We start from the raw sequence: 20,370 nt of genomic DNA, 5'->3' as shown, positions 1-20,370 counted from the left end.
TATGTCAATTAAGAGAATTTATTATCTTATTGATATCTTTTTTATTTTATTTAATAAAATTAAGTGTATATATTTTGGATATATAAATATGTATATATTTATATGTGTCATTATCTAATTAAATAATTTTAAATTAAAGATAAAATAATATCTAACCAAGTGATAACACGGATAAATATATAAATATTTGTATATTTAAAATAGATACATATAATATTATTTTTTATTTTTTAAAAAATATATTTTAAAATATAATATTATATATAATATAAAAAATTTAATTTTTAATATACGGTATGATACAAAATTTGTAATGTCTACACTGAGTTCGGTTACAGTCAGCATAATCATAAAAGAAAACGTGGCTGTGTGTGGGTTCGTGTAAGCCCATAATTAGTCGGCCCACACGGCGCGCTTTGACAATGACAAAAGTTAAACGCTGCGTTTAATTAACACATGTCTATTCCTCTCTCAACACAAATCTGAACTCGCAAGTCGCAATCCAGAATAGATGGCAGAGAAAAGGTGGATCTGATCGGAGTACCTGAAGATAGAAGGCGCGATGATTCAAAGTTACATCACACCCACGATGGCTTTCAAACAATATCATTTTCAGGTATGTTTTGCATCTATTTCTGTTAATTCTTACAAAAGGTTTCATTTTCAGTTTGTTGTGGAATTACTGACGCTTATGTGATAAAATTTGTGAATGCTGGAATTGTATATCACCTTACAAGTTGTTCTTCAACAACCCTTTTGTAAGTATGAATATCTAGATCATTTCGTCACATAGTAGGAAAGAAGATGAGTTGGATAGTGTTGCCTGAAATAGTTAGAAGCTTCTTCTGTAAGGTGTTTGCACTCACTTCCTGCTGAAGTACAATCAAGTGTTTCTCTTTTTAATCTAATTGTGCATTCCAGGAAACTATCTATTAACTATAAACTTACATGACATGGTTGATGAGAGGATCTCTTAGTGCCTATTTAATTTCCGCAGAACCAAGGTGACTAAATTAGAGAAAAAGAAATATTTTTTTGGGCTGAGTGAGAGGTGAGGGACATAATATAAATTCTTACAATTGACAAGTTAGTTTAAATGCCTTCCAATGATGCTGCAGAAATCACTTGCGAATTTTTTGTCAAAACACTTGATGTGCACTAATATTCATTTTCTCCCTACCTTAGAGATTTATGGTGGCCATTTCCAGGTGTTTTTGTGTATAGTGTAGGTAATTTTTCTTAACATGGATTTTTACACTCTGGAACCTGCACAATATGAAGTCCTTTCTTCAATCAAATTGGCTTGTAACTTTACCAAATACCTAGATGCATGAGCTAGATATGTAAGCAACCGGCAAAATGATGTTTCCTCCCTACATTGCTTCTCAAGTTTCCTGTGAGTTTATAAAATTTTAGAATTATATAGACTTAAGGTAGCTGTTTTAGGTGTAAAATTTTGCTTTACAATGTAACAAGCTACTCATTAGCAGAAGAAAGGAGTTGTTCTAGAAGAACAATGCTGCAAGCTAATTGGTCATGTGTGGCATGTCATTCTTCAAGTGCATATTGTAAAAATGAGGATTGATAATCTAAGTTTCAAAATGCACATTTATTTAAGGTAAATGTATTTTTTGCGGAAAACATGATATTGATATGAACATGAATAGTGTGTTTTTTCTAAAACATACTCTTATTTCTGCTTTTGCAAATTGAATTCTTGGATTGAAATGTGGCACATGATGGTGTACTTGTGTGTAGGAAAAGTGTAATAGGGGTGCTAGCAATAATATTTCTAGAAGCATAGTGCTTTAATATATTAAATCTTCAGTTGATATGTGTAGATAAGTGGCACAGGATGCCGAGGGTGCAATAATAATGTAGTATCATGTGGGTAATAGTGTAAAACTGTTAAGGCCCTCAAGGTGAATGTGAGGAGAAAGGAAAGTAAGCAACACGGGGCACGGGAAATGAGTTGAGGGCTGTAACAGTTTTGGAGCAACGTGGCAACAGGGCATTTAAAGAAGAAAAGAGAGGCAATGAGTAGAGGATTTAAGCGAGGGACTGGGGGTGAAAAAGATACAGAGATTTTCTGTGTTAAGTTGAGTACAGGGGAGCACCAGCTCATCAAAACGCCAGAAGTTACCCTTAAGTCCATTACAGCCTATTCCTACAGTTTGTTCGGGCTATTGTAGTAGAAGCAATTATAAAAAGTTCTGCAGTGATAAATAAAATCAATTGAATATCCACTAAACTATTCTGGTTATTTCTCTGCTGTGTTTGGATTGTGTTTGTTGTGTTGAGTATAATTTGCAGGTAGTGGAGTAACAGTCGAATTGAGATGACACTAGCAGGTGGAGTTACAGTCAACTGGAGGTGATTTACGCTGGTATGTAACAAAAGCATGACTTTTTCAACCTTATAGAATGTCTATGGATGAAGTCTTCAATTCTACTAAAATTTAATAGAGAAGCTTGTCACAGGGATTCTAACTTTTTTCAACCTTTATCTACTTCTTGCTATGCTACCTTTCTTTCAATTTCACTGTTTTTATGACAATTTACATAACTTACAGTGTAGAGAAAAATTCAGGACTCACCTCAAGAGTTTGCAGCCCTTCAACACGTTACTTACAATGTCTGCTATGTTTGCTTGCAATCAATAATAAAACATATGGTTGTTTCATAAATAAAATTATGATGAATGGAGCTTGTCCTGCAATCATGGAATCTGGCATTTTTTGTAATTGTATTTCAAATGATATAATACAAAAAACAAATAATTTTATGGGAAAAACAAAAAGCACTCTGTACTAAATTTTAATATAACAGAAGATTGGCATTGAGAATTTGAATTTACTTGTGTTTATTTCTTCCAGGGTTTCAAAATGGAGAGTACGATGATAATCGCAATAACCAGGAGCAAGATAATGGCAATCATCATGCATTTTCTTGACTTCTTCTGCATGCTCTTTGCTACACGAAGAGCATCTGTGCCCATGTTAACATGGTCTACTGCATTTGTCACCTGTAACAAAGGGATCATTAGTGATGAGTCGATTAACATTGCTTATGTGTGAAGCACTGGTGGTGCTTTTCGTAAAGCATTTTACAATACATCAGAGAGGTATGCATAAGGTGCTTCTTTTCAAAGCAATAATGAAGTGGTCACACAAAAAGATCACAAATGTAAAATGTAAGTGCTTGAAGAGTAAAGAGTAGGCAGATGGAATGATGCAAAGGAATGCACTTCATTATCAGGAAACAAAGACGCCACAGCCCAAAATAGTAGAGGCTCTCAAACAAAAGGCTTGGCCTCTTGGAGACTATTGCCCAAACAAATAATGCTATTCCCAAGAAATCATTAAGCAGGATTTTGCTTCTACAAAGACTAAATGACTTGCTTAGCCAAAAAAAAAAAAGACTAAATGACTTCAAATCCAAAGGAATCATAAGACAAACGTTTCAGGCTATTTTTCTAAATAAAGTGGAATGAAATAGAGCTAATGGCAAATAATCTCTTAAAGGAATCTACAACCCACCCTTTTGGAAGTCATTACATCCGAAGATCCATAACGAATTAAGACAGTTTGAATATTCTATTACTTGGTGTTAAAGACTGTTTGTACCCGTTTAACCATAGATATGATGATAAATATAACCATGACACAGCTTTGTAATTTTATTTTTGGGTTCTCCTGAACCCTACTTTCAAGTAATGCTAAGGGCTAGAAGACAAGATCGACAAGAATTGAAGAACAAATGGAAGACAATCTGAATTCCCATGGAGCATTCAACTTTTGTTTTGTTTTATTTATTTATATATTTTCTTCTTTTTCAAGATAAACGGCAAGGACATAAAGGCAGCTAAGCTTGCATTATCAATGAGTTTAGCAAGTCATATAAAAAGCTTCAGCAGAAACTTTTCATTAAAGTGGGTAACTAAGTATGTGTCCCAAAACCCTTGATTAAATCACACCATCACCAAGAAACACAAATATCACTCTGAAAACGAAAATAAAATTAAAATTTAAGAGAGAAAAAAAAAAAAATCACATGGAAGAGAAAACATAGATTTTGGCACACTGGTAAGACCCTAAACACTAATTACTAGTATCATAGAGTCAAGTAAAAGAAGGGGGCATTCAAGCTTTGCCACTCTTCCAAGGTTTTAGGACACCAACGACTATAACAGCTACTATAATCAGGAGAATTATAATGGCAATGCACATCCATTTTCGAGAATTCTTCTGAAGTATCTTTGCATTTTGAAGTGCAGTTGTTCCTGATTGGACGCTACTGACTGCATTTGCAACCTGAACCAAATTTCAGTTAACACATGCAACCAAGCACAATGCAAACAGATGCACATACATTCATATCCACAAAAAATGGATCTGAGAGTAAAATCAAACCTGGCTCTCAATGTTGTCTAAAATCTCTCCTTGAGCCTCAACGAGTACTGCCATATCAAGGTAAACCTGGAAAATAACATGATTAGGTTAGACAAGTTAGTAGGATAGTCAAAGTTTAGTCCACGTGCAGAAGCACCTGGTGCAAGTCAAGAAGCTTTTTCTCAATTTCTTTGACAGCGTCATGTCTCTCCTGAATTTCTTCCAAGGTATTCAGAACCTGCAACCACGCTCAGGACATATTAGTAGAGAAAGACTTCAAATAGAAGATTGTGCATTCCTGACAAAAATGAAGCAGAGGCACAAAGTTGGAACTGTGCACGTGATGAACTTTGAGTTTGTAAGATGCTTCTATTGTGAAGATGAGAGCCCATCATCTCATATGATGCCACCCAGGAGATAAAGATATCTACTTGTCTAATAAGACAATTTCATAGGTTTATTACATTTTTGTTTCTATTACTGCACTTGTATGACCTGTTATTTAAACTGATGTTGTACCAAGCTTCGAAATTCAAAGTTACTCCTACCAAATGCTTCAACCATTATTAAGCATCAACCTTCCCCCAATAACATGGATGAAAATCATATTTTGAAATATTAAATTAAAAACATTTAATGTGATTGATCTAATACCAGTAATTTTAGCATGAAGCAGTATCCATTTCAAAAGAAAAAAGAATTTGCCATTTAAGAAACTCTTGCATACAAATTCTAAGTCCACAACTTAGGATATAAGCAAATAACAGTGAACACAAGAATTCTGTAACTGATCCAAATTGCACCACTCTTGAGTGACAATTTGCAGTATTCAAGAAATTTATGGAGAACAATTAATTAAAATATTAAAGGGGTATACCTGTCCTCGCCCTTGCTCTTGAATTGCCTTTTGGAAGATTTGCTCACTATTTCCAGTTTCGATCAGGTTGTCAATTGTCTAAAACAAAAATTAAAACTTTTTCCAGTTATGATAACATCCATAACCACTAGAGCTGAAATTATAGTTATAGGATTCAGGCTGACCTCTTCATCCGGTCTGGATCCCGTTACTGTTCAATCATAAATATCAAACACAAGCACAATGAATAGAAATTCCATCATTTAGAAAAGATAAGTACCATAATGCCAATATATATATATATATTTGTACATAGAAACTACTAAACATTTCTACTTCTCTTATTTTGTAAGCCAAGTCTTCAAACCTGTAATGACCCTTCTCTCCACAACCTCACGATACTCATCTTGGATCCTTTGTCTTAGTGTCTGACACATTATAGCAAAATAATAAGAAAAAGAAGAAACTCAGTAAAGAAAATGGCTAGTGTAATATTTTTATCTACCTGAAACTCTGTCAGTACTTCCTTGAACTTCTTGGTCAAGGCACTGCAATTCAGACAAATAGTTAATACCACCAACTTCCTACAGTGAATAAGACATAAGTAGAATATAAAAATTACTCCATGACGCACTTCGTGACATTCATCCTCGATCTGTCAACACTTGTTCCCTTTTCACACCCAGGTTTCTGCCGATTAGCTAAATTCTAATGATGAATAACAGGGAATTAGCACATAAACTTTAAAAGCCTAGCTATTGGCAGGAGACATGATGGAAGATAAAGAAACAGGATCAAGTGTTACCTCTCTATTTATTGCTTCTATTTTTGCTTTGACATTTCGCGCAATCTTTCCCACTTCATCAATATCTTTCTCCATACGCTTCTTGATAGCTGTAATTACATTTGATAAAAAAGAGAAATCACAACTGAAAGTTAGATGTGAATAGCAAGCTCAGAGAGATTTGCCTGTATATACAAAAAAAAAAACTCTCAGATTAATTTGGCCCATGATTCAAATCTTGTTTCATCTGCGTAACTAGATAAACACTAAAGCAACACCATCAATCACCTAGCAAAGCAAGTATAGCGCGCATTGAGGCTTGCAACTCACTCATGGTGAATCTGTAATTGAACACAGCAGCGAAATTCTATTTGTGTGTGATAAAGCATGTATATAATAAACTACCTTTCATTGCAGATGCTTTGGTTACGGACTTTGACTCCTCATTTGCATCCTGTAACATGTTAAAGTAAATTATGCCAATCATCAATAAAAGTTCTTGACACGAGATTAAGGCAGAAATAAAATTATGTATCACAGTGTTCTACTTTGTGCAACAGTCCAGTGAGAAGAAATTTAGAGTTTTAGCACCAGAATCACAGATGTGCACCCTTTAAACTTGGTTTTCTTTATCAGCTAAGCCAATAATACAGCCTCTCAGATACAGCATTAATAAAATAGAATGATGATTATAAGACATTACAATATAAAATCTTCAACAAAATAAGAACCTATTTTAAACCTAGAACCAGTCGGAGCCTGAACCATCTAGACCAGAAACAAAAATTTCGTCTGCTCAATGAATGGGCGCTAAGACTACATAAGTCCATCCTTACCAAATCCTATTAACATTTCAAATCTAGTTTGATACTCAATGAGTGGAGGATGATTAAGAATTTCAATCTTTGTTAGCAACTGTTTCAAACTTTTATTCTTTCCTCGTCAATTTTAAACAGTAGACATCAGGCAGCTGAACAGAAACTTCAAGATACTAACTAAATATCACCTTAATTATTCCTTGTCTTGGTTCATTCCCTCTTTTAGCTAAAATACTCCAGGTCAAGTAATATATAGAATCATTATAAATAAATAAGTTAAATCAAGTAGAGCATGATAAATTATATGTTGTAGACACATTTTGTCAAGACATGGGGATGATGGGATGGCATGGAAGATAAAAGGTTTTCCGTAAAGCTATATTATAAACACTATCATCAAAGCCAAAATTGTCTTAAATCCATCATACATCTTTTTTCAAAAATATCTCTCATAACCAACTCAGTGCAGATAAACAAATACTTGGATAAGCATCATACACACCTTCAGTTTCCTAAGTAGGCCAGAGAGCTTGTCAACCTGTTTTTCAACCTCTTGTATCTAAATTACAAACAGCAGAATCAGAAAAATATAATTAGAGATTAGGAAACCCAAAGAAAAGAAAAGGCAATTTATCAAAGATAGAAATCTTCATGTGACGAAAAAACATGACTACAAAGCACCTGCTTATTGAAAGCCTCCATTCCCAAATCAGAATTACTCCTCGGATCTCGCATTCCCATTTCGATGTCATTATCTCTGGAAGGCTGGCCTTTGGCATCGCTCACAAACGAGTCCTAACAAATAGCAAAAATATATAAAGAAACACTCTGTTAGATAAATAAAAGGAACTCCAATCATATTTGATGAATATGGGCAATGCTAAAGCGATCACCAGACAGTGAGAAGAAACTTAAAAATAAACAAGTAAATAACTCCAACCTAATTCAATTCATAAACCTACTCAAGTGGGAAAAAAAAAAAGTATTCAGTCTAAAGCCTTCATAACGATGTAAGAAAAGCTGTATGAAAAGAAACTGAAATATCTCCAGGCAACAAAGCATACTAACAAAAACTATTGCTCACTATTTCGATGAATTTTCAATCTTTAAGAAACCAAAACAAACGCTACTTGCAATTCTTCTTTTTTTTTTTTCTCTGTTTCCTCAGCAACAAAAGGATAAGAAGAAATATCACAAACACACGAGAAGCTTGAAACAATTACTTCAAGTATGCATAATCGCACAGTTCCCAACCCCAAAATTCAAATTAAGTAAACAAATCCATCATCAAACCGAAGTAAAAAACTAACAGAAACAAACAAAGCGAAAAGACAAATTAAAATACGGTTCCATAACCCCGACTGATAGACAAGCCACTATTTACAGCTAAAAATCAAGAATTCCCAGAACAGATAATCAAAGAAAATTACCGTAAGCAAGTCGTTCATGTTGGTCAAATCACTGAAAAAGAGAGACGCCAGTCAGTCCTAAATGGAGGTTTGTGTTGTTAAATGTTAACAGTTGTTTAATTACTATGTTCGGCCGGCGTTTTAATTGATTGTATTAATCAAATACCATCAACAAAGACGTTGCACAAAAGCATCATTTTTGTATTTAGTATATAATTTAAATATATAAATAATATATTATTATATAATTAAATAATTTTAAATTAAAAATAAAATAATATCTAATCACATAATAATACATTTCTTATATATTCGAATTATATAATAAAACTGTATACATATCGCATTGCTTTTTCCCACCCCCTATTAGCAAAACAAGTTTCAACTATCAAATTCTAAACTTTAACCCTTTCGAAATCTAACTACTCAAAATCAATCAACGAAATTGGTTTCATAATATTTCAAACTGAACCGAATTAATTTTTTTATTAAAAGAAAATTATAAACCAAAATTGAATTAGTTTAAAGATTAGCTGGTTTTAAATCAATAAAAATTAATAATTATTATTATTTTTCAATTTTTTTAAATAGATTTATTACTTTATTAATGTCTTATTTAATTTTATTAAAACTAGTTGGGTTTGATTAATCGATTTTGAAAAAAATAAATAATTACTAAACACTAATTTTTCTATATTTTTTAGCTAATATCCAAATTGATTTTTAAAAAACCTATTTTTATGTTCGATTTTTGATTTAAAAATTGATTCAATTTAATTACCAAATAATTTTGAATATCTTTACTAATTATTCTTGAAAAAGATGTAAATAAAAAAGGGTATAAACTACATTTTTCTTTTCAACATCTATCTAGTGTGATCCAATAAGATCACACATTCTCCAACGTGATTCTAATGTTATAATCTCACTGGAAAAGTTGTGATCTTGTTGGATTATATTCATCTAATGCAATTTGGTAACTCCAATCATCAACTCACACGTTTCTAAGTGCAATCTACCCAAATTTGACAATATGATAATTTCAAAAAGTTCCATATTTAGGGTTATATGGTAATTTACTTTTCTAGTTAGGGTTAAACTTGAACAAAGTTAATTCGATTTGAAAAGTGGTGTTTAGCTTGATTTAAATCAAATTCAATTTGAAATTTTAGTTCAATAGTTTGATTCAAGTTTAACTTGAATTCCCCTTTAATGATATTATAAATCTTGCCAATAATGTTAGTTATCTAACTAGCAATACTATTATTTCATTAATGATATTATTCATTTTGTCAATGTCTTTTAAAGAAATCTATGATCAATTCGAATGAGCTTTAGTTAGAATGTAAACTAATTATTTTATATTAGAGCCAAACTTAGATAATCCTATGTTGGGGTTTGATTCAGCTTGAATCCAACCTTATATCCAACACTATATCAGGGTATTTTTCGTTAATACATACAGGTTTGGGTCAGAATTTGGAGTTTTAAAAATTTGATAGGGTGGAAAACTATTTCCTCAAACCTTGGTTGGAAAATTGTAATCTACACTTGTTGTAATAATGAACAACATTATCGTTTTGGCTTTTTTTTCATTACTTTTATTTTCATGGATGATGAGGTTGTCAAAAGCATGTGGTCGCACGTTCATAAGATAGTTGTATTTACACCAATAAATAATTATGCATATGGAACAAAAGTTGAAAAAATTATGTGGGTTGATGTTGATCTACATAATTTCTTCATCATAGCAGCTGGAATTTCTGTTAATTTTTATATTTTATATGGTCAAAACTCCCCAGTAAATTTTATTAAATTTCTTCTAGATTTTATGTTTACAGTCTCTCAGTGGTAACAAAGACAGCCGCAGGCCCATTGGGAGATTTTGTAGTAATTTATGAGGATTTTCTTTCTATAAAGCCCACTCAGAAATTTGGGTTTGCAAGGAGAATTTTAGCTTTGAAGTCTGAATATATAACGGATATTAATTAAAATAGACACAAAAATTTTTATTTAAACTTTTTTAGGTTAAGTTTGAGTGATTTTACTTTTTTTAACAAATTTTATTTTATTTTTAATAATATTCTTCTCTACTAATTACATTAAATTTGATACAATTTTTTTACGACAACCTTTCCTTTCATAGCATACTCTATATTTCGTAAGTTATGATTTAAAATTTTAAAAACTTATTCGAAAACAGATCATTTTTTATATAATTCAAATCGAAACGAAAATATGAACATAAATACGAAGAATTAGTGTGAGTGTGGATGGATGCGAGTGGGTGTGTGTGGATACTTGTGAATGCAAGTGGGTGAGTGCGAAGTGTGTGCGGGTGAAGGCAAATGTGTACGGGTGCGAACGTGTGTGTGCGGATGCAAGTAGATATATATATATATATATATATATATATATATATATATATATATATATATATATATATATATATATATATATATATATATATATATATATATATATCATATTTTATATATATTATATTATATTATATTATAATATTTTTGTATCATATACATACTTTTTACATACTTGTACTTTTTGCATGCTCGTATTTATTTATATCTACATGCACCTGCTCACACTCAAAGCTATTCTTCGTACTTATGTTTATCTTTTTGTTTTGATCTACATTATATCAAAAATTGATGTATTTTTGAATAAATTTTTGAATATTCGAATTATAACTTACCAAATATAGAGTATGCTCCAGAATGAAAGGTTATCGAACAAAAACTATATCGAATCTAACATAATTAGCACAGAGAGATATTATTGAAAACAATATTAAATTTGTTTAGAAAAGTAAAACCACTCAAGGTTTGCCTAAAAAAGTTTAGGAGGAAATTTTCGTGTCTATTTTAATTAATGTCCCAAATATAAGGTCATCTATGTATAAAAATTGTAAAACAAAAGTGTATATATAACATTGTTTTTTTTTTAACAATAAAACTATATATATACACTTTTAATATATAATTTAGGTACATAAATAATATATTATCATGTGATTTGATAATTTTGAATTAAAGATAAAATAATATCTAATCATATGATGACATATTATATATATACATAAATTATATATTAAAAATTTATACACAGAATACTGCTCAAAAAATTAATTCAATCCATATGATTCTAATAAAAAATAATGAAAAATGTTATATATATAATTTTAAATATATAAATAATATATTATCATATAATTCGATGTTATTTAATTTTAAATATAAAATTACTTAATTATATAATATTATAACATCTATATACTTAATTATACAGATAATATACCATATTTCTATAGTACTATAAATCTTTCAAATTGGATTTTTATTTTTAAAATAATTAATTAATATGGAAAAAATGCCCCACCATCATCTCCATTTCTTTCTTTAATGAAAAAATTGGAAATTAAAGTGATGGTGAAGAAGATGATAAGACGTGAGAGTCCCATTTCTTGAATCTCTTGACTCTCTTTTTGTGGATATACAGCTCTCTATCTTCAATCCTATTTCTTCTTTTGATTTAAACCCACCTCTTCTTCCTCTTGATCTCTTTTCCTAGACTTCAGATAAATTTGACAAGTATAGACAGCTTCATCATCATCATCATCATCATTATCATCATTGGCATCAGACAACTTCATCTTCTTCCGAGAAAATAGCTGTAGTTATTGTAAACTGACCCATTCCCAATTTTTTCGATCTTTCAATTCTTGCACCGATTGAAAATTAGGAAGAAACCCTTTTAATCTTATCTCAGTCTCTCTCAATATATTATATATACATTGAAGAGATATTTGCTCATTCATTCATCACCAAAGATTCAATCACGACTTTTGAAACTGATGGATGCTTGTATTTGCCTATTCCGTTCATATATGTATTAAATTCAATTTTAATGGTAATTTTATGGGTTATGCAGTTCACCATTAAAAAAATTTAAAGGGTGTTTTAAGTTTACCATTTTTAGAATTAATTAATTTTGGGTTCCACAGAGTTGTAATGGTAATTTTATGTATACTATTATAAATCAGATTTTAATTCAAAAATTAAAAATAATAAAATTATATATATATATTTTATACAGAATTTAGATACGTAGATGATATTTCATCATATGATTAAATTAGAGGTGACAATGCGTTGGTTTTGACACGATGCATCGGGCTTATAGGTCCGATTGGGTCAAAAACCCGCATAAAAGTTTAGCTTAAAAACACTTTTTCACGCTTAAATTACGTAAATAACACTTTATTATAAAAAAAAACCATCACACCGTTTAAAGCTTTATCATAACTTCAAACACATTAAATTATCCCTAAAATTTAATTTAATATAAAATTACAATTTTCTCTCTCTTTCTTCTTTTTTCTCAGCCATTTTCTCTCTCTCTCTTCTTTGTTTCTTCTTCCTTTGCCAAACCATTTTCTCTCTCCCTTTTCTTTGTTGCTTCTTCCTTTTTCCCAACCATTTTCTCACTCCCTCTTCCTTTTTGTCCCCGCCATTTCTCTCTCCTTCTTTGTTTCTTTTTCGTTTTTGCCGAGTCATTTCTCTTAGAAGTTTGAATTTTCCTTGTTTACTTCAATCAATTGGATAATCTACACAATCAGAATATAACTATCAAATGTGTGATTCTATACGAAGAAGCCACACGAAATTTTACTTCTTTTCTTTTTCTGCATTTACAATGTTCGTGATTATCAAAAACGCATTGATAAATGAGAGTTTATAAATTTTTGAAGAAGATGGTCGTGAGATCTACAAGTTAAATTTAGATTTATATTTTGAATTTAATTTTTTAATTTAGATTTTCAAGGTTTTAAATTCAAATTTTGATATTGATTTTATCTTATAATTTTTATTTTGAGTTAAATTTAAGTATGAACTAGATATAAATCAAATCAAATTTAAATTATTTTTTGATGAATCTAATATCACATAGATTGAAAAATATTTAATAACATTTTTACCCTTTCATCAGTCAATATTTGTGAACAGCCGTATGTTTTGGGTGAAAAATATTATTTATATTATTTAAGGGTGGAAAGGTTTTTGAGTCAAACCTTGGGTGGGAACTGTGATTCACTCAATCTAAAAACTGGTGAACAATGGCTGTGCATACCAGATTAATAGAAGAAACGAACGGAGCATCAAAACTTGTGAAATCTAGAAGCCAGAACGGCAGACAAATAATATAAATGTGCAGGTTTATGTATACATTATTCTGCGTGGAGGAATGTTCAAAGAATCAAAGCTGTTATTCCACCATGAGTTTTGTTTCAAGTAATACACGATAATTTCAATGAAACTCGGGGGAAGAATGCCTTACAAAGAACAAGACTTGAAGTCTGAGGAATCATCCTTCCCATTGAAGTTCAAGCTTCTTTCTTCTCTATGCATTTCTGAGCCACTTCCTTTCCGCAACAAATTTGTCAGAATTACATATAAATTCTTTGGTGAATAATCCAAAAATCAATCAAATCAAGTCCCAATTATAAATTTTGATTTATTAACAAGAATAAAGCATACCAGAGAACCATACATATGATCATGATGATCAGTCTTCTGGGGATTTATATCCGTCGGTTCCCAGTCTCCCACCTAATGATAATGATCAATATTGAGAAAGATTAAATGTTAATCTCAAAATTGAAAAGAAAGAAAAAGATTTATTCAAAGAAACGGTTAATAAATTAATGAATCTGACGTTAGGGTCATTCACAGGAGAACTAGCAGTATCTTCTAAAGAATCATCTCGGCAGATTTCTTTGGCCCTTGTTTTCTTGAACTTTAACTTGTTGGAAATCTTTGGGGAGCCTCTGATTGAAGAACAAGCTGGAAGATGATTGTTGTGGGATAGTTTCCATGCAACGCCAGAAGCAGCATCAGAAAGCAAAGAGGAGCTATCACAACTAGAGCAATAACTATGTTCTTCATTGTTGTGAGAGATATCTTCAAAGTAAGCAGTCCAACCACTTTCTTCAGCCTCAGGAGAGGCGGTTGTTCCTTGAGAAGCTTTTGGCTTCTGCGTATAAAGTGAATTCATGATAGAGTCCTCCTCCATCAATCTAACAAAAAGAAAAAGAGAATTAATAGATTTGCTTTTACAGGGAATTGATAAGCCTTTTTCTGAGGAGAGATTTATAATGTAGAGAAGGGAAACCATAAAGTAGAATCTTGGTGTGGCCAAGTGGGTCAGGGGAAGTTAAGGAAGTTAAAATCAGCAGTTGTAATGTAACAAGTAACCAAGAAATCTGATGGAGAGAGGGGGAGAACGTGGCAGACGAAAACAAATGATAAAAAGGTGAAGTGGTCTAACCTTTGTGGTTCAGATGATTTTTCCAATCAGCTTTGGCAGCCATTTTCTTTGTTAGGACTTCCCTTTCAACCAACCAAATACAATAAATGAGCCTATCTAAACCAAAAGCTAAAAGCTTTGTACTAGTTCAGCAAATCTGACAGACTCAGCCTGAGTTAATTCAACTTCCAAAACAGTGTAGCCTTTGGACAATAGTTTTTAATAAATTGTTGGGTTATTGTCAGATTGAATAACTGTTGAGGCTCATGTGTGATTTATGACCTTTTTCACACCCAAATCGTACTGATGCCAAGAACTTGTCAGGCTAAATCCAAGGCCAATTATTTTAGCAATTCTGTCCGAAACTCTGTGAACCAGTGTTGACTATTGGCAAAAGGATGTCAGATCACGTGGTAGAATGAACGTTGATGTATGCTGAACAAAAAGTCTTCAAAAGCATAGAATGTCCATGCACATCAGATTTAAGTACGGCACTGAAGCGTGTGAAACATTTTCCATTTCCTTCCCGTCTTTCTATTTACAGAGGTGAGATCCCAAGTTAGGTTTCATCAGAATACATTAATGCAATAGTGACTGATTTTACTTTTACAGCCAAATCCGAAGCTAGCATTTTTTTATATAAACTTTCTGCAGCTGATGACTCACTCTGCCAAGAAATTTTCACATGTTGATTGGGGGTTTTGTTTTACTCTTTGGGACTATCCAGCAGCCCGGAAAAGTCGAGTAACCTCGATGAGAAAAGAATTCTCAATAATTTGGTTAGACAAATATGCTAGCCCCTTCCTCCTCCCAGAACTCAAAAGATGTACCCAACTCAGTCGTAAGTATTGAGAGATTCGAAAATCACTGGACTACTAACCTAGTGAAAGTTCGCAGCCATTAATTTTAAATTATGACTGGCTTGTATCATTTTCTTCCATGGCAAAAGCTGATCTTCAACACCCGGGGATACATGGGAGGAAAGCAACTAAACTAACTAGACTAAAATCAAACTCTTCTTTTTTATTAAATTATGTGGTAACAAAATTCTATTACACTGAACAATTAAAAATAAATATAATAGAAAAGAATACTCTAAAAGTAAAAATTATGGGATATCTTTGGAATAATCTAATCCACTATATCTAAAATAATAGTATATTGTTTTTAGTTTATAAACGAGTACACAATTTTCCAAAGCAACAAAATACAATAAAAACACAATTATAGAAAAATAAAAAGTATCATAGCAAACTTGTAAGCCTATATCTACCGTTATCGGTATAAAAAACAAATCTTTACGATCTAAACTATAGCACCATACGTGTCTAAAGTACTGTCAAAATTTGATAGCAATCCAATGGTAAATCAAAGAGAAAAGACATTTTTTAAGGGATGTTTAAATTTAACTGCATAATATAACCAGTCATGTCTCAACATAAATAACAACTTACTTGAGAAACAAAACGTGATCTCCACCATTTAGAATAAAGAACAATGAGTCTTCTATTAGTATTCTAAAAATCATAGCAATCCAATAATGTAATTTAGAGAAAATAAAAATCTTTCATAGATGCGTACTGAAAAATCAAGACAACGTTTTTGTTTTCTTTTCTCTCTTATTGTATTTTGATTTTATGTGTTATTTATATGTTGTTTTATTATGTTCCTCTTTGTTTTACCCTAATTTATTAATATAATAGGTCAGACTTTTTTCATTAAATAAATTTAGGAGGAACAAAAAGTCCAACATGATAATCTCTTGGAAATCATAGCAGAAAAGTCACTGCAGTTATGTTTATAGAGGATTTTATGAAATTTAACACATTCTTTTTATTTCTCTGGCTTAAGATAATAAGATAAATAGTGCAACAGTATGGGATACAATATTGATCACTCAAGAAAAAGGTACCGACTCTTGGTTCTTTTCTTTACATTGTGTCTCTCATAATCCAATAATGAAAAAGTATTTCCTGGCAACAACACGTGTTGTCGTGCACAGGAGCCCAAAGCTACTCCCAACCCTTGGTTGTCCTTCAATCGATGGCCATATTGGTCACTTCTTAGCATCGCCCTCCGAAGTCCTGGTTAACTCGTGTTTCTTTAAATGTGAGACATATGGTGCCCAATCTTCGCCTGCTAGATCACCTAACCTAGTGTACGTGTTTCAGGAAGCTATACCATTGTTCATGTATTCGATGCACATCAATGCATTCGAGTCATTTTCCAGATTTGATACAACTTGTATTAAGTGACCCTACTTTCTCAGATTTGTACTACTATTTCACCTATTTTAGTTGGGGGTAAAAAGCAATCCATGGAGGAGATGCATGAAAGTGAGTGATAGATGGTCCAGGATCTAAACATTTAGTATTTGGACCAGCATGAATATCATTCAAATTCTTGAGCTAGAAGTAGACAAGCAACACCACGAGGTTCCTTATCAGCTTATGAATCATTGAATGACTCTGATTTTCGGAAGCAATCACCTCATCAGTGAATCCTTTCATTTCAACATGCTAAGGCAACGAAAAAGTGAATTGTGTGAATGGTTTTATAATCATACTTTACAAACTGATATGATTCCATCTTTGCCTTTCAAATCAACTGGACGAGTACTGGAAAGAAGGAAGGTTAAATATTTAACCTTGAATCTGTGTAGCCTTGGTTCTCATTCATTGTAAATGTCAAATTCTTCTTGATCAAATTTCTTGTTTTGATAAAGTGGCCAAATAGTAGTTTGTCTGGAGTCATGGAGCTATCTCTCATCAATGTAGTACCCCACCTTACATCTTAGGCATCGTTGACCCTACTAATCTATCTTACAATTCCCTGAAATTATTCACCTCTGTCTATTCGTGAGACCCACAGGCTGTCTATCCCTGCAGTACCGGAGGCTCTTTTTGGTTTTGGCGGCACTCGTTTGGAATATCCGTTTATCAGAACAATGTGATTGCTGAGTTGGTTTTCATTAATTGTCACATTATTCCTTCATTGATCAGGTCATCTTTATTTATTATCTTGATTCAAGGCTTAGAGGTTATCGGTAAATTAGCTGTTAGTGGGAGGGATAAAAGAGAATCATTGGGAAGCAAAGTTTGAAAATGATTCCATTATCAGGACAAGAAGGTTGCTAGTCTCATCTACTCTCGCAGACTTCAATGTTCTCATAGCAAAATAAAATTGACTCTCTTTTGGAAGCAATTAGATTCTTGTCATTTCGAGCAATTATATGTCTATCAGAAGATTGAAAAACTACCATGCTTCTGTGCTATGGAGAACAATTATATCATCTTCGCATTAGACTGACAATGACAAATCATTTATGATTTGATTCTATGACACTCAAATAACCAGTTTTTTCAAAGGGGTATTACTATGTATACACATAAATAGTACAAATTTAAGTAAAAATATTTTATAGATAGATTTTGAAATAAAAGAAAATAAATAACTATATCGTCTAATCATAAATTGTTATTTTAGATTATATAAATAAATTCCTATAATTTGTTTATATATTTTTTATTCGATTTTTCAACCTCTCCATGTTACATTTGAAAGAATGTTTTTTTTACTTTTATGACCATGAAAACCTGCTCGACTTCATCCAACAAGTATTGCACTGATTAATTCAGATTTCGCTTTATTACAATACATCATTCATTGGTCTCAAACTAATTAATCAAAGTTTTCCATATTAGAGGGGAACATGCTAAAATAATCGTAATTCTACAGAGTTTCATTCAAAAACTTGAGGTTGGAACAGAGCCCAATTGAGATTAGACTTAGTACCATAGTACGGCCCAAAATGAGAGACGATTTCATAGTCAGATGACTTGGGCTAAGTTTAAATCAATCCAGATTCCAGACCCAATACACCAACTGGCTGTAAACAGATACAGAAGGTCCTTCGCGTGGCATGCACAGACAGAGGGTTCCAAAAAAATAAAACTTAGCACAAGACACAGACAAGTCAAAATTTTACAAGTATAACAAAAATTTGAACATAAGCTTTTAGATTGAAAATTCTATTGTTTTACTAATCCTTGGAGTCTTGACTTGTAAATTTGATATACTAATTACTTCAACTAATTGATTTGATTTCTAATCTCTTAATACATTTTGACCAATTTAGAGAGGACTTGTACACAACGGTCAACAGAGAAGAAAGATGATTAGTCTCTTTCAGAAACGACTAGTGCAATCAGAATTTTTTTATTTCATCAATATGAATAAATTAGATGACCAATAGCACGCAAGACAAAATTATAGCGATGAACAGAAAAAAAATATTTCTTTTTTAGTTTATTACTAATTATTTATATTATTTATTATGGGCTATAAAATGTTATATCCTTAAAATACATATTCATGGAAACTGTACAGGGATTGCAATTACTCCATCAAACAAATTAAACGTGAGAAAAAGAAAAAAATTCATACTCAAGAATCCCTTTCTCCATTAAGGCTCAAGTGATATTTGCAGGGTATGAAATGTTATTTTCTCTCACCCAACTAAATGAAAGGAAAAAGAATCAATTTCATAATAAATCATCCACCAAAGTCGTCAATCTTCTGTGAAAAATGCATTGAAGAAGTCTCTCCAACATTAAATTTAAGTCATTAGAATTTAGATTCAACGCCTATTGACAACATTTTTAGATGTTTCCAATACTTCAATAGGATTGGATTCAAACTAAATTTATTTGAGTTTGAACTTGGTTCAAACAAGTCTAAAACAAGTTTGACTTAAGCGAGTTCAAGTTTTAAATGTGTTTAATTCGTAAAGCTTGTGAGTTTATAAAATTCAATATAAATCTATAAAACGATGTCGTTTTGAGCAATATACATTTCATCTTTGTCTAAGATAAAACCAATTTTATCTTTGTCTCAGTTAAAGATGATTGAAAAGGAAACAAAGAGAGATCGAGAGGGAGGACGACCAACGACCAATGACGATGAATTGTCGCTAGAGAGAAGAGAAACAAATTCTACGAAAGAATTTTCACTTTTCAAACTTTAGATGAGGAAAAATTATGAGATTTTTATACATGAGAAGAAAAATGTGACAAAACTTTAATTTTTAAATTTTTTTGTGAATAATAGTTTTATCCCTAACATTAATTGAGATTTTCAATAAAAATTGGTTCATAAATAAGTATTTGAGTTTTTGAAAATTGAAATGTGAGACTTTGAAAGTTTACTATATCTTAGATGGAACAAGTCTTTTGGCCTAATAAAAAAAAAAGAATGGACTGTGGGGTATATGACAATATATGAGTTTGAAGAAGAATTAATCAGCAAATTGTCTTCCCCAATCAAACAGCTTCAATATTCGATCATTTAAAGTGATAAATAGATACATTAATATCATTATACATAAATGAAAAGGCCTTAATCTCTTGAAATTGTTGATAAATGTTAATAATATAATGTGAACATACGATGAACTAGTCAATATATGCAATTGATTATAATCAATCTTAATCCTGGTCTATTTTATGGATTATATGCACATATATACAGTCAAACTCATTTAATGTGACATGAGTTACTGTTCAGCTAACACAATTTCACCAGTCTTCCTAATTAATTCAAACTAAAATTTATATCTCATCAAATTTATTAATATCAATATAATGTTTCTAACTTTCTACACTATAATAAGTTTTTTTGAAGTGGTTTCTGAGGAAAAAACAAGAAAGATTTGACTTGGCTTTGGGAGCAGGAAGTTTGATAAATGGGCAATAAATGGGGAAGTGGTAGGAGTAGTAAAGAGAAGAAGA

At 31.5% G+C, this 20,370-nt stretch overlaps 2 protein-coding genes and 1 long non-coding RNA gene across 15 annotated transcripts; 1 reads left to right on the top strand and 2 right to left on the bottom strand.

Moving 5' to 3' along the window:
• Positions 1-264: 264 nt before the first annotated feature.
• On the bottom strand, positions 265-8,434 carry LOC123195999 (syntaxin-132-like). Of its 7 annotated transcripts, none has more exons than XR_006497558.1 (15): positions 8,279-8,434; positions 7,530-7,643; positions 7,351-7,407; positions 6,436-6,484; positions 6,052-6,140; positions 5,881-5,954; positions 5,752-5,794; positions 5,614-5,674; positions 5,432-5,457; positions 5,268-5,345; positions 4,548-4,628; positions 4,412-4,477; positions 2,857-3,024; positions 2,597-2,727; positions 265-544 (listed from the first exon to the last, which is right to left on the bottom strand). XR_006497558.1 is itself a non-coding variant. In XM_044609885.1 (14 exons), the coding sequence occupies exons 1-13, from the start codon at positions 8,294-8,296 to the stop codon at positions 2,863-2,865; spliced, it is 918 nt and encodes a 305-aa protein (XP_044465820.1). In that variant the 5' UTR covers positions 8,297-8,434; the 3' UTR covers positions 2,431-2,727; positions 2,857-2,862. The 7 variants fall into 7 exon arrangements, 5 of the variants coding, with proteins under 5 accessions (XP_044465820.1, XP_044465821.1, XP_044465819.1 ...); XR_006497557.1 differs by having other exon boundaries at positions 2,597-2,712; XM_044609885.1 differs by lacking the exon at positions 265-544 and having other exon boundaries at positions 2,431-2,727.
• Positions 540-3,133, top strand: LOC123196001. Of its 3 annotated transcripts, none has more exons than XR_006497560.1 (2): positions 540-2,386; positions 2,876-3,133. It is a non-coding gene; the product is annotated as an uncharacterized LOC123196001 (long non-coding RNA). The 3 variants fall into 3 exon arrangements; XR_006497562.1 differs by lacking the exon at positions 2,876-3,133 and adding an exon at positions 2,578-2,851; XR_006497561.1 differs by lacking the exon at positions 2,876-3,133 and adding an exon at positions 2,573-2,851.
• A 4,350-nt stretch (positions 8,435-12,784) lies between the features above and the next one.
• On the bottom strand, positions 12,785-14,510 carry LOC123195998 (vascular-related unknown protein 1-like). 5 transcript variants are annotated; one of them, XM_044609879.1, is made up of 4 exons: positions 13,991-14,510; positions 13,826-13,884; positions 13,613-13,693; positions 12,785-12,881 (listed from the first exon to the last, which is right to left on the bottom strand). In XM_044609879.1, exons 1-4 carry the CDS (start codon positions 14,447-14,449, stop codon positions 12,869-12,871), a joined length of 612 nt encoding a protein of 203 aa, XP_044465814.1. In that variant the 5' UTR covers positions 14,450-14,510; the 3' UTR covers positions 12,785-12,868. The 5 variants fall into 5 exon arrangements, 4 of the variants coding, with proteins under 4 accessions (XP_044465814.1, XP_044465816.1, XP_044465815.1 ...); XM_044609881.1 differs by having other exon boundaries at positions 12,795-12,881; positions 13,613-13,697; positions 13,813-13,884; positions 13,991-14,497; XR_006497556.1 differs by having other exon boundaries at positions 12,796-12,881; positions 13,813-13,884; positions 13,991-14,493.
• Positions 14,511-20,370: the final 5,860 nt, after the last annotated feature.

This window comes from Mangifera indica, chromosome 14 (assembly GCF_011075055.1).
Source record: "Mangifera indica cultivar Alphonso chromosome 14, CATAS_Mindica_2.1, whole genome shotgun sequence".
Taxonomy (NCBI): domain Eukaryota; kingdom Viridiplantae; phylum Streptophyta; class Magnoliopsida; order Sapindales; family Anacardiaceae; genus Mangifera; species Mangifera indica.
Note: the sequence above shows the minus strand (reverse complement) of the source record. Positions and strands in the feature narration are given on the sequence as shown.

What these genes read in the sequence shown, in the direction of transcription:
- LOC123195999 (XM_044609883.1), bottom strand. An exon ending in CAAAGCATCTGCAATGAAAG is followed by an intron (nt 6,141 to 6,435) that starts GTAGTTTATTAT and finishes ATGTAATTACAG; the next exon opens with CTATCAAGAAGCGTATGGAG. An exon ending in TCGAGGATGAATGTCACGAA is followed by an intron (nt 5,795 to 5,880) that starts GTGCGTCATGGA and finishes TCTGAATTGCAG; the next exon opens with TGCCTTGACCAAGAAGTTCA.
- LOC123195998 (XM_044609879.1), bottom strand. Translation starts at nt 14,449, where the DNA reads ATGGTTTCCCTTCTCTACATTATAAATCTCTCCTCAGAAAAAGGCTTA. An exon ending in CTCCTGTGAATGACCCTAAC is followed by an intron (nt 13,885 to 13,990) that starts GTCAGATTCATT and finishes CATTATCATTAG; the next exon opens with GTGGGAGACTGGGAACCGAC. An exon ending in ACTGATCATCATGATCATAT is followed by an intron (nt 13,694 to 13,825) that starts GTATGGTTCTCT and finishes GCGGAAAGGAAG; the next exon opens with TGGCTCAGAAATGCATAGAG.